Source organism: Oncorhynchus mykiss, chromosome 1 (assembly GCF_013265735.2).
Source record: "Oncorhynchus mykiss isolate Arlee chromosome 1, USDA_OmykA_1.1, whole genome shotgun sequence".
In the NCBI taxonomy this organism is placed as follows: domain Eukaryota; kingdom Metazoa; phylum Chordata; class Actinopteri; order Salmoniformes; family Salmonidae; genus Oncorhynchus; species Oncorhynchus mykiss.
Window position 1 is genome coordinate 7,802,765 of NC_048565.1, and position 13,143 is coordinate 7,815,907.

General features: G+C 46.2%; 1 protein-coding gene across 2 annotated transcripts in view; it reads left to right on the forward strand.

The window, feature by feature from the left end:
- Positions 1 to 13,143, forward strand: part of LOC110528753 (calmodulin-regulated spectrin-associated protein 2) — a 98,373-nt gene that overhangs the window by 61,203 nt on the left and 24,027 nt on the right. For both annotated transcript variants that reach the window (XM_036985747.1, XM_036985790.1), the window contains exons 5-6: positions 3,759 to 3,903; positions 6,647 to 6,786. In XM_036985747.1, coding sequence (XP_036841642.1) covers positions 3,759 to 3,903; positions 6,647 to 6,786 — 285 coding nt within the window. The remainder of the gene's footprint in view (positions 1 to 3,758; positions 3,904 to 6,646; positions 6,787 to 13,143) is intronic.

Genomic DNA, 13,143 nt, shown 5'->3' on the forward strand with positions numbered 1-13,143 from the left:
CTATAGCCTTCCATAGCCCTCCCCTATAGACTTCCATAGCCCTGCCCTGTAGCCTCCTATAGCCCTGCCCTATAGCCTTCCCCTATAGCCCTGCCCTATAGCCTTCCATAGCCCTCCCCTATAGCCCTGCCATAGCCCTGCCCTATAGCCCTGCCCTATAGCCTTCCATAGCCCTGCCCTATAGCCTTCCATAGCCCTGCCCTGTAGCCTTCCATAGCCCTATAGCCTTCCATAGCCCTGCCCTATAGCCTTCCATAGCCCTGCCCTATAGCCTTCCATAGCCCTGCCCTGTAGCCTTCCATAGCCCTATAGCCTTCCATAGCCCTGCCCTATAGCCTTCCATAGCCCTGCCCTATAGCCTTCCATAGCCCTGCCCTGTAGCCTTCTCGGACATTGTTGGGACATGCCAACCATAATTGAAAGCAGAAAATGTAATTGGTTTGAAACCATCAAACCATCACTTCTGATTAGTATTTGATCAGTAACATGGTTTAGGGAGGCTTTTCAAGACCACCATGGATGGAGCTGGATAAGTTCCTCAGTGTATACGTCACTGTGGGGACGACGTCATTGATGAAGCCAGTGACTGATGTGGTGTGCTCCTCAATGCCATCGGAGGAATCCCGGAACGTATTCCAGTCTGTGTTAGCAAAACAGTCCTGTAGCTTAGCATCTGCTTCATTTGACCACTTATAGACCAAGTCACTGGTGCTTCCTGCTTTAAGTTTTGCTTGTCAGCAGGAATCAGGAGGATAGAGTTATGGTCAGAATTACCAAATGGAGGACGAGGAAGAGCTATGAACACATCTTTGTGTGTGGTGTAAAGGTGGTCTAGAGTTTTTTTTTTTTTCTTCACATTCTGGTTGCACATTTTAACATGCTGATAGAAATTTGGTAAAACAGATTTAAGTTTCCCTGCATTAAAAAGTTCCCGGCTACTAGGAGCACCGCCTCTCGGTCAGCGTATTCTTGTTTGCTTATGGCGGAAGACAGCGCATTCGTCGGGGCGGCAGGTGGTTGTAGTGTTGGGCCAGTAACAGAAATGTTGCTAGATCAAATCCCAGAACTGACAAGGTAGAAATCTGTTGTTCTGCCCCTGAACAAGGCAGTTATAACCCACTGTTCCTCTGAACAAGGTAGTTATAACCCACTGTTCCCCTGAACAAGGTAGTTATAACCCACTGTTCCCCTGAACAAGGTAGTTATAACCCACTGTTCCCCTGAACAAGGTAGTTATAACCCACTGTTCCCCTGAACAAGGCAGTTATAACCCACTGTTCCCCTGAACAAGGCAGTTATAACCCACTGTTCCCCTGAACAAGGCAGTTATAACCCACTGTTCCCCTGAACAAGGCAGTTATAACCCACTGTTCCCCAGTAGGCCGTCATTGTAAATAAGAATTTGATCTTAACTGACTTTTCTAGTTAAATAAACATTTTTTTAAACATTTTTATTCAATGCTGTGGTGGTATGTAAACAGCTACGAAAAATACAGATACACTCTCTAGGTAGGTAGTGTTGTCCACAGCTTATCATGAGATACTCTACCTTGGGCGAGCAATAGCTCGAGACTTCCTTAGATATAGTGCACCAGCTGTTATTTACTCAAATGCATTGTCAGCCGCCCCTTGTCTTATCAGACGCCGCTGTGCTATCTAGCCGATACAGTGTATAACCAGCCAGTTGTATGTTGATAATGTCGTCACTCAGCCACTCCGTGAAGCATAAGATATTACAGTTTTGAATGTCCTATTGGTAGTTTAATCTTCCGTTAGGTCACCTATTTTATTGTCAAAAGATTGCACGTTTGCTAGCAGAATGGAAGGAAGTGGGGGTTTATTCAATCGCCTACTAATTCTCAGAAGACAGCCCACCCTCTGGCCTCTTTTTCTCCACCTCCTCTTCACACAAATCACGGGGATCTGGGCCTGTTCCTGAGAAAGCAGTATATCATTCGCGTCTGGCTAGTCAGACTCACTAAAGGTAAAAAAAAGGATTCTGCCAGTCCGTGGTGAGTAATCGCAGTCCTGATGTCCAGAAGTTATTTTCGGTCATAAGAGATGGTAGCGACAACATTATGTACAAAATATGTAAATTAATTAAGGAATTAAAAAGTTACAAACAGCAGAAATAAACAAACAAAAAACCTGCCTTCATCTCCGGCGCCATTTTACTATAGAAATGCATTGTCGGCTCTAGGAGCATAAGCATTTCTCTACACTCTCAATAACATCTGCTAACGATGTGTATGTGACCAATAACATCTGCTAACGATGGGTATGTGACCAATAACATCTGCTAACGATGGGTATGTGACCAATACGATTTGATTTGATAAAAGTGACCATCCCACTAAAGGCACTAAGCAATGTCCACAGTAATACAGGAACCAAAAACCACATCTACGAACATGGTTTCTTCAACTGGGAGAACAGTCCCAATTTAGACTTCAAATCCTCCTGGTTTCTGCTGTATGTCCTGTACTAGTTAGCTGTCTCAATGAAAGATGTCTGTTTTGACATGAGAGGATCCTCTGTTTGACATCTTCGGCAGCAAAACAGACCCAAAGTCTAATGCTGACTGGACTATACCTCTCTTCTTGTCTATCTGTTTCTTTCGCTGTCTCTCTGATCTGTTTCTATCTTTCTCTCTGTCTCTCTCTCTCTCTGTCTTTGTCTCTGTCTCTCTGTCTCTGTCTCTCTCTGTCTCTGTCTCTGTCTCTGTCTCTCTGTCTCTCTGTCTCTCTGTCTCTGTCTCTCTGTCTGTCTGTCTCTCTCTCTGTCTCTGTCTCTGTCTCTCTGTCTCTCTGTCTCTGTCTCTCTGTCTCTGTCTCTGTCTCTGTCTCTCTCTCTCTGTCTCTCTGTCTCTCTGTCTCTCTGTCTCTCTCTCTCTTTCTCTCTCTCTCTCTCTCTCTCTCTCTCTCTCTAGGTCTCTCTATCTCGTATGTCTCTCTCTCTTTCTCTCTGTGTCTCTTATCTGTATATCTCTTATCTGTGTCTCTGTTATCTTATGTCTCTCATCTGTCTCCCGCTCTCGCTCTCATCTCTCTCTCTCTCTCTCTCTCTCTCTCTCTCTGTGTCTCTCTCTCTCTCTGTCTCTCTCTCTCTCTCTCTCTCTAGGTCTCTCTGTGTCTCTCTCTCTCTCGGCTCCTAAAGTCTCCAAATTAAATTTTCTTACATGAAACTGGTACCTGTTAGTCAGCTGACCAGCGCTGGTCTTATTCCCCCCCCCCCCCCCCCCCCCTCCATCTTTCCGTTTCCATAGGGACTGTCTCTCACCGCCATCTCCATGGTAAATGTCATCATTCCACACACGAACGTCAACATGTAATTGCAGTTATTGGTGACGCTTTATTTTTGCAGTTAACTCAAGTTTTCGTCCAAGTTTCCCTGAATTAGATTAGGAGGTTACTGACCATGTGATTGAAGCAGGGTGATTTTTGTCTATTATATTGTTGGATATGATTGCATTATGTCTTGTTTTTGATGTCAGATGTAGTATTGTCATGGTGTCTCCCTACATTATATACCCTGATGAAGACAGCTTGGCTGTCGAAACGTTGGTAAACACATTTTTGCATCTGAGCTCCTATAGTGTGTCGCTCTCTTTTATTTTCAAGTCTCTCTGCATTAAACCATTTCAGAATAATGTCAAACTTACACTGAGAGAGACATGTTATACGGTGATTCCAACCTGTCTGTCTGTGTATTTCTTTGTTTTTTCGTGTGTATGTGTGTATCGTCCCATGGCGCTCCAGACTCGCTCCAGGAAGGAGCAGCAGACTGTTGCCCAGCAGGGGCCCTGGATCCCCCCTGTGGATAACCTGCTGAAGGACACCGTAGACGGCTGCGCCCTGGCCGCTCTGCTGCACTTCTACTGCCCACAGCTAGTCAGACTGGAAGGTACACCTCTACACAGTACCACCGTGGGGGTGGGGAGGGTGTGTGTGTGTGTGTGTGTGTGTGTGTGTGTGTCAGAGAGGGGAGGGTGTGTGTGTGTGTTAGAGAGGGGAGGGTGTGTGTGTGTGTGTGTGTTAGAGAGGGGAGGGTGTGTGTGTGTGTTAGAGAGGGGAGTGTGTGTGTGTGTGTTAGAGAGGGGAGAGTGTGTGTGTGTTAGAGAGGGGAGAGTGTGTGTGTGTTAGAGAGGGGTGTGTGTGTGTTAGAGAGTGTGTGTGTGTGTTTGTGTGTGTGTTAGAGAGGGGAGAGTGTGTGTGTGTTAGAGAGTGGAGAGTGTGTGTGTGTGTGTGTTAGAGAGTGGAGAGTGTGTGTGTGTGTGTGTTAGAGAGGGGAGAGTGTGTGTGTTAGAGAGGGGAGAGTGTGTGTGTGTTAGAGAGGGGAGAGTGTGTGCGTGTGTGTGTGTTAGAGGGTGGAGAGTGTGTGTGTGTTGTGTGTGTGTTAGAGGGGGGAGAGTGTGTGTGTGTTGTGTGTGTGTTAGAGAGGGGAGAGTGTGTGTGCGCGCGTGTGTGTGTGTGTGTTAGAGAGGGGAGAGTGTGTGTGTGTGTGTGTGTGTTAGAGAGGGGAGAGTGTGTGTGTGTGTTAGAGAGGGGAGAGTGTGTGTGTGTGTTAGAGAGGGGAGAGTGTGTGTGTGTGTTAGAGAGGGGAGAGTGTGTGTGTGTTAGAGAGGGGAGAGTGTGTGTGTGTTAGAGAGGGGAGAGTGTGTGTGTGTTAGAGGGGGGAGTGTGTGTGTGTTAGAGAGGGGAGAGTGTGTGTGTGTTAGAGAGGGGAGAGTGTGTGTGTGTTAGAGGGGGGAGTGTGTGTGTGTGTTGTGTGTGTGTGTTAGAGAGGGGAGAGTGTGTGTGTTAGAGAGGGGAGAGTGTGTGTGTGTGTTAGAGGGTGGAGAGTGTGTGTGTGTGTTAGAGGGTGGAGAGTGTGTGTGTGTGTGTTAGAGAGGGGAGAGTGTGTGTGTTGTGTGTGTGTTAGAGAGGGGAGAGTGTGTGTGTGTGTTAGAGGGTGGAGAGTGTGTGTGTGTGTGTGTGTGTTAGAGAGGGGAGAGTGTGTGTGTGTTAGAGAGGGGAGAGTGTGTGTGTGTGTTAGAGGGTGGAGAGTGTGTGTGTGTTAGAGAGGGGAGAGTGTGTGTGTGTGTTAGAGGGTGGAGAGTGTGTGTGTGTGTGTGTGTGTTAGAGAGGGGAGAGTGTGTGTGTGTGTTAGAGGGTGGAGAGTGTGTGTGTGTGTGTGTGTGTTAGAGAGGGGAGAGTGTGTGTGTGTTAGAGAGGGGAGAGTGTGTGTGTGTGTTAGAGGGTGGAGAGTGTGTGTGTGTGTGTGTGTGTTAGAGAGGGGAGAGTGTGTGTGTGTGTTAGAGGGTGGAGAGTGTGTGTGTGTGTGTGTGTGTTAGAGAGGGGAGAGTGTGTGTGTGTTAGAGAGGGGAGAGTGTGTGTGTGTGTTAGAGGGTGGAGAGTGTGTGTGTGTGTGTGTGTTAGAGAGGGGAGAGTGTGTGTGTGTTAGAGAGGGGAGAGTGTGTGTGTGTTAGAGGGTGGAGAGTGTGTGTGTGTGTGTGTGTTAGAGAGGGGAGAGTGTGTGTGTGTTAGAGAGGGGAGAGTGTGTGTGTGTGTTAGAGGGTGGAGAGTGTGTGTGTGTGTGTGTGTGTTAGAGAGGGGAGAGTGTGTGTGTGTTAGAGGGTGGAGAGTGTGTGTGTGTTAGAGGGTGGAGAGTGTGTGTGTGTTAGAGAGGGGAGAGTGTGTGTATTTCATTCTTGATTGATATTATTTTTCTGCATTGTTGAGAAGAGTTGACAAGCCAGCGATTCACTGTGACCAATAAACATTAATTTGATCTGATCAACACATGACCCTCTCCAGGGGCCTCACTGAGTCTGAAGGTGTTAAGGGCTCTCCTCTGGCTAGCCTTTCATGTCCCAGGAGGACTGAGTGAGCCATCAGCCATTAGTGATGAAAATCAAACCTCATAATCAACTCATCCTTAATCTCATTAACCTATTGATGAAGTGGATGGGACACATACACATATAAATATATATATATATATATATATACGGACGCACACACACACACACACACACACACACACACACACACACACACACACACACACACACACACAGCTCAGTACTGAACCCCACCAACTCAGTACTGAACCCCACCAACTCAGTGATGATTGATTTAAAGATTCTGTTTACACTACGAAAACGGCTTGAGTACCTTGTGCAAAACATCCATTATCCTGATCCCTGATCGGTAAATTTATTTATTTATTTTATTTTACCTTTATTTAACCAGGTAGGCAAGTTGAGAACAAGTTCTCATTTACAATTGCGACCTGGCCAAGATAAAGCAAAGCAGTTCGACACATACAACGACACAGAGTTACACATGGAGTAAAACAAACATACAGTCAATAATACAGTATAAACAAGTCTATATACAATGTGAGCAAATGAGGTGAGATGAGGGAGGTAAAGGCAAAAAAGGCCATGGTGGCGAAGTAAATACAATATAGCAAGTAAAACACTGGAATGGTAGTTTTGCAATGGAAGAATGTGCAAAGTAGAAATAAAAATAATGATAACATAAATCCCAGACAACGAAGGGACAAATCCATCTGCATTATTAACTGTCTTTCCACTTCCTGATTCTCCTCCATGTTGATTGGTGCAGCACTTGTCTCTCAGACCCGTCTTTGTCCTTGTCAGATATCTGTCTGAAGGAGTGTATGTCGCTGGCGGACAGCCTGTACAACCTGCAGCTGGTGCAGGACTTCTGCCAGGAGCATCTGAACCGCTGCTGCCACTTCAGCCTGGAGGACATGGTGTACGTCTCCTCGTCCCTCAAAGTGAGTCCACGTGGCAACGGCTTTTAAATGATTCACTGTAGTACACCTGACGCATGAATACCCTGTTATCGCTACTGTACTGTGCTGGCTCTGATATGAATACCCTATTCTCACTACCGTACTGTGCTGGCTCTGATATGAATACTCTGTTCTCACTACTGTGCTGGCTCTGATATGAATACCCTGTTCTCACACCCGTACTGTGCTGGCTCTGATATGAATACTCTGTTCTCACTACTGTGCTGGCTCTGATATGAATACTCTGTTCTCACTACTGTACTGTGCTGGCTCTGATATGAATACCCTGTTATCGCTACCGTTCTGTGCTGGCTCTGATATGAATACCCTGTTCTCACTACTGTACTGTACTGGCTCTGATATGAATACCCTGTTATCGCTACCGTTCTGTGCTGGCTCTGATATGAATACTCTGTTCTCACTACTGTACTGTGCTGGCTCTGATATGAATACCCTGTTATCGCTACCGTTCTGTGCTGGCTCTGATATGAATACCCTGTTCTCACTACTGTACTGTACTGGCTCTGATATGAATACCCTGTTATCGCTACCGTTCTGTGCTGGCTCTGATATGAATACCCTGTTATCACTACCGTACTGTGCTGGCTCTGATATGAATACCCTGTTCTCACTACTGTACTGTGCTGGCTCTGATATGAATACCCTGTTATCTCTACCTTACTGTGCTGGCTCTGATATGAATACCCTGTTATCGCTACCGTACTGTGCTGGCTCTGATATGAATACCCTGTTATCGCTACCGTACTGTGCTGGCTCTGATATGAATACCCTGTTATCTCTACCTTACTGTGCTGGCTCTGATATGAATACCCTGTTATCGCTACTGTACTGTGCTGGCTCTGATATGAATACCCTGTTATCGCTACCGTACTGTGCTGGCTCTGATATGAATACCCTGTTCTCACTACTGTACTGTGCTGGCTCTGATATGAATACCCTGTTCTCACTACTGTGCTGGCTCTGATATGAATACTCTGTTCTCACTACTGTACTGTGCTGGCTCTGATATGAATACCCTGTTATCGCTACCGTACTGTACTGGCTCTGTTATGAATACCCTGTTATCGCTACTGTGCTGGCTCTGATATGAATACTCCGTTCTCACTACTGTACTGGCTCTGATACGAATACTCTGTTATCGCTACCATACTGTGCTGGCTCTGATATGAATACTTTGTTCTCACTACTGTACTGAACTGGCTCTGATACGAATACTCTGTTATCGCTACCATACTGTGCTGGCTCTGATATGAATACTCTGTTCTCACTACTGTACTGTGCTGGCTCTGATATGAATACCCTGTTATCGCTATCATACTGTACTGGCTCTGATATGAATACCCTGTTATCGCTATCATACTGTGCTGGCTCTGATATGAATACTCTGTTCTCACTACTGTACTGTATTGGCTCTGATACGAATACCCTGTTATCGCTACCATACTGTACTGGCTCTGATATGAATACCCTGTTATCGCTACCATACTGTACGGGCTCTGATATGAATACTCTGTTCTCACTACTGTACTGTATTGGCTCTGATACGAATACCCTGTTATCGCTACCATACTGTGCTGGCTCTGATATGAATACCCTGTTATCGCTACCATACTGTACTGGCTCTGAAATGAATACCCTGTTATCGCTACCATACTGTACTGGCTCTGATATGAATACTCTGTTATCGCTATCATACTGTGCTGGCTCTGATATGAATACTCTGTTATCACTACTGTACTGTGCTGGCTCTGATATGAATACCCTGTTATCGCTACCATACTGTACTGGCTCTGAAATGAATACCCTGTTATCGCTATCATACTGTGCTGGCTCTGATATGAATACTCTGTTCTCACTACTGTACTGTGCTGGCTCTGATACTTTCTTTTCAGATTTGTTATTTTAAGCACAGTTCCAACAACTAGGCTGCGTGCTTCACCATACCAGCACAGTACAGCTCCTCGTGGCCCGGCTCATGTCAGTAGTGTGAAAAGGGTATTACTGTACACAGAGTTAGGTCAACTTCATGTTTAAAGGGTGCCATGTTGGCACCAAAAGTTCCAAGAGACTTTGATAATTTTATCATTATGGAACTAAGGCAGTCCAAAGAGCTAAGGACACTGGGTAAACCAGGCAAACGGACAGGCATCTAGTGTGTGCAGTGTGTATATTAATATTATGTAATACAAAGCATGGTGGACAATGGGATCTGTCTGGAATAGATCTTGTCAACTCTGTCCTCACAAACCACAGCTCTGGTTTGTTGGAGTTTGATGTCTCTATTTTCTCTTCTGTTTATAGCCTTCTCTCTCCCCTCTCTCTCTCTCTAGCCTTCTCTCTCCTCTCTCTCTCTCTAGCCTTCTCTCTCCTCTCTCTCTCTCGCCTTCTCTCTCCCCTTCTCTCTCCTCCCTCTCTCGCCTTCTCTCTCCTCTCTATCTCTCGCCTTCTCTCTCCTCTCTATCTCTAGCCTTCTCTCTCCTCTCTCTCTCTAGCCTTCTCTCTCCTCTCTCTCTCTAGCCTTCTCTCTCCTCTCTCTCTCTAGCCTTCTCTCTCCTCTCTCTCTCTAGCCTTCTCTCTCCTCTCTCTCTCTAGCCTTCTCTCTCCTCTCTCTCTCTCTAGCCTTCTCTCTCCTCTCTCTCTCTCTAGCCTTCTCTCTCCTCTCTCTCTCTAGCCTTCTCTCTCCTCTCTCTCTCTCTCTAGCCTTCTCTCTCCTCTCTCTCTCTCTCTAGCCTTCTCTCTCCTCTCTCTCTCTCTAGCCTTCTCTCTCCTCTCTCTCATTTTCCCCCCTTTATTTTTCTATTTTTCACTGGAAGCCATTATATGGGTTTGTATTCCTGAGCAGAATGGATGGACACATGGTGTGTTGTTGTCTCCTAGGCTGAGCAGAATGGATGGACACATGGTGTGTGTGTTGTTGTCTCCTAGGCTGAGCAGAATGGATGGACACATGGTGTGTGTTGTCTCCTAGGCTGAGCAGAATGGATGGACACATGGTGTGTGTTGTTGTTGTCTCCTAGGCTGTGAATAGAGGGTGTTGGCCACGTGTGTTGTTGCCAATGTATTTGGGAAACAAACAGCTCTTCATTCACTATAGCCCAGTTTTCTGTATCCTTGTAGAGGACGGCCTCAGAAGTACTGTCCTGAAAACGGACTCTTTAGGCATGGGTTGTCGTAGAGCAGTCCCCGTGTCCATAGGGGAAGAAAGGTGAGTTTGGAGTTGAGTTCATTAGGGCTGGCACGGTAGTTGTATAACCGTGTAACCAACGATTAAACGGATGAAGGGTTAAACGGATGAAGGGTTAAACGGATGAAGGGTTAAACGGATGAAGGGTTAAACGGATGAAGGAATAAACGGATGAAGGAATAAACGGATGAAGGGTTAAACGGATGAAGGATTAAACGGATGAAGGGTTAAACGGATGAAGGGTTAAACGGATGAAGGAATAAACGGATGAAGGAATAAACGGATGAAGGATTAAACGGATGAAAGGTTAAACGGATGAAGGATTAAACGGATGAAGGGTTAAACGGATGAAGGGTTAAACGGATGAAGGGTTAAACGGATGAAGGGTTAAACGGATGAAGGGTTAAACGGATGAAGGGTTAAACGGATGAAGGGTTAAACGGATGAAGGGTTAAACGGATGAAGGGTTAAACGGATGAAGGGTTAAACGGATGAAGGAATAAACGGATGAAGGGTTAAACGGATGAAGGATTAAACGGATGAAGGGTTAAACGGATGAAGGGTTAAACGGATGAAGGGTTAAACGGATGAAGGGTTAAACGGATGAAGGGTTAAACGGATGAAGGGTTAAACGGATGAAGGGTTAAACGGATGAAGGGTTAAACGGATGAAGGGTTAAACGGATGAAGGAATAAACGGATGAAGGATTAAACGGATGAAGGGTTAAACGGATGAAGGGTTAAACGGATGAAGGGTTAAACGGATGAAGGGTTAAACGGATGATGGGTTAAACGGATGAAGGGTTAAACGGATGATAACGTAAATATACTGTAAACAATTGTTAGTCTACCGGGTCGTTCCACCCACGGCCGTAGGGGGTGCTGAGGGGTGCTGCCGTAACCCTTGAATAATAGGAATTTTAAATAATTATTATAAGATGGTGTGTTTTACAACTACAACAAAAAAAAACGGACACTGCTGTCGGATCTTGAATCAGATCTTGAATCGGATCTTGAATCAGATCCACTTTGGAGGGAATTTGGTTCAGTGCTGCGAGCCAGGCAAAACAGAACTTACTGACTGAGAAGGCATGTTCTACTGTATCTATCATGGTACTGGGATTGGGTTTATGCTAACCACAATAACATTTGATTTACAAGAACTACATTCAAGTCAATGTTCTATGTTGGGTGGCCCGGCGGCCATATTCCAAACCTATTCTCAGCTCTGTACTGTAGGACAGTGGAATCCAGAGCTGGTTATGTGATGACCCAGTTTTCTGTGGGCTCATCACACCCTAGTCGCCAGCACAGTGCAGTTCCCATCATGCTGAGAGAGAGAGATTCAGCGTTGCGGTATGATGATGTAATGATCCCATTCGTTGTGGCCATGATTCACTTTTTTACATTTTTTAATTGAAGACAAATTATTATTTACAATGACAGCCTACCGGGGAACAGTGGGTTAACTGCCTTGTTCAGGGGCAGAACGACAGATTTTTACCTTGTCTGCTCAGGGATTCGATCCAGCAACCTTTTGGTTACCAGCCCATTCGCCTCTAACCACTAGGCTACCCTGCCTCTAACCACTTGGCTACCCTGCCTCTAACCACTAGGCCACCCTGCCTCTAACCACTAGGCCACCCTGCCTCTAACCACTAGGCTACCTGCCTCTAACCACTAGGCCACCCTGCCTCTAACCACTAGGCCACCCTGCCTCTAACCACTAGGCTACCTGCCTCTAACCACTAGGCTACCTGCCTCTAACCACTAGGCTACCTGCCTCTAACCACTAGGCTACCCTGCCTCTAACCACTAGGCCACCCTGCCTCTAACCACTAGGCTACCTGCCTCTAACCACTAGGCTACCTGCCTCTAACCACTAGGCTACCTGCCTCTAACCACTAGGCTACCTGCCTCTAACCACTAGGCTACCTGCCTCTAACCACTAGGCTACCCTGCCTCTAACCACTAGGCTACCTGCCTCTAACCACTAGGCTACCTGCCTCTAACCACTAGGCTACCTGCCTCTAACCACTAGGCTACCTGCCTCTAACCACTAGGCTACCTGCCACCCCATGGAGTCATTTGAGAGGTTGAAGGGACCTGTGTGTGTGTGTGTGTGTGTGTGTGTGTAAACGGCATGCTGTTTTGTGTTTATCTCTGGGTACACAGGGACGTGAAAGTCTCTTCCTTTTATGATTAGAAGCCTTGGTACTAAATCATGTCAACCTCCTCACTTTGAGTCAAACATTATATTTAATGAATTTACTGCCGATCTAAATTGCCATCTGCAGACTGAAAATGAAAAGCAGTAAGACATGTTGAATCGTCTAACGTTAATAACAAGCTTAATCACAATTGTGCTGCTATCTATTGAGGGTACATTATGAGTTCTCTGTGGAGGTCGGTTGTAGTTTCACCATTTTTATAAACTACTGTCTTGCTTTTAACCTATTGGCTTATAAGAGGGCTGTGTTTCTCTGTCTTTCCTATCAGTTGCACAGGTCTGTAGTCTAATCACCCTCTTTTTTTGGCTACAGTAAGTGATTTTAATGGCATCACCGCTCTTTGGTATCCTGTGTGTGGGCGCCCACCGAGGGGTCGGGTTTACCAGTGTGGTCCCTGCTAAACAGATTATCCCTCCATTTTTAGCGTCAACATTGTTTGCATTCGGTAACCAATGAGCTCTTTTCATAGACATGGACTGACACGCTGAAATCTGCCAATCTGGCAACCCGCCACTGAACAGTGAGTGACAGGGCAATCTGGCAACGGAGTCGATGTATTGTCAGGCGACAGGGTTGCGGTGTTGTGAGTAGGAGATCAGTAGGAAACCGGGGGACAGAACAGACTGGCTGTTTTGACTGGAGAGTGTGTTAGGAGAGATATCACTTCACAATCTAATGAGAGGGCCTCTGCAACAGACCTGGAGAAGGTAGGCTGGTTACTGTAGCTGGACAGACCTGGAGGAGGTAGGCTGGTTACTGTAGCTGGACAGACCTGGAGAAGGTAGGCTGGTTACTGTAGCCGGACAGACCTGGAGGAGGTAGGCTGGTTACTGTAGCTGGACAGACCTGGAGGAGGTAGGCTGGTTACTGTAGCTGGACAGACCTGGAGAAGGTAGGCTGGTTA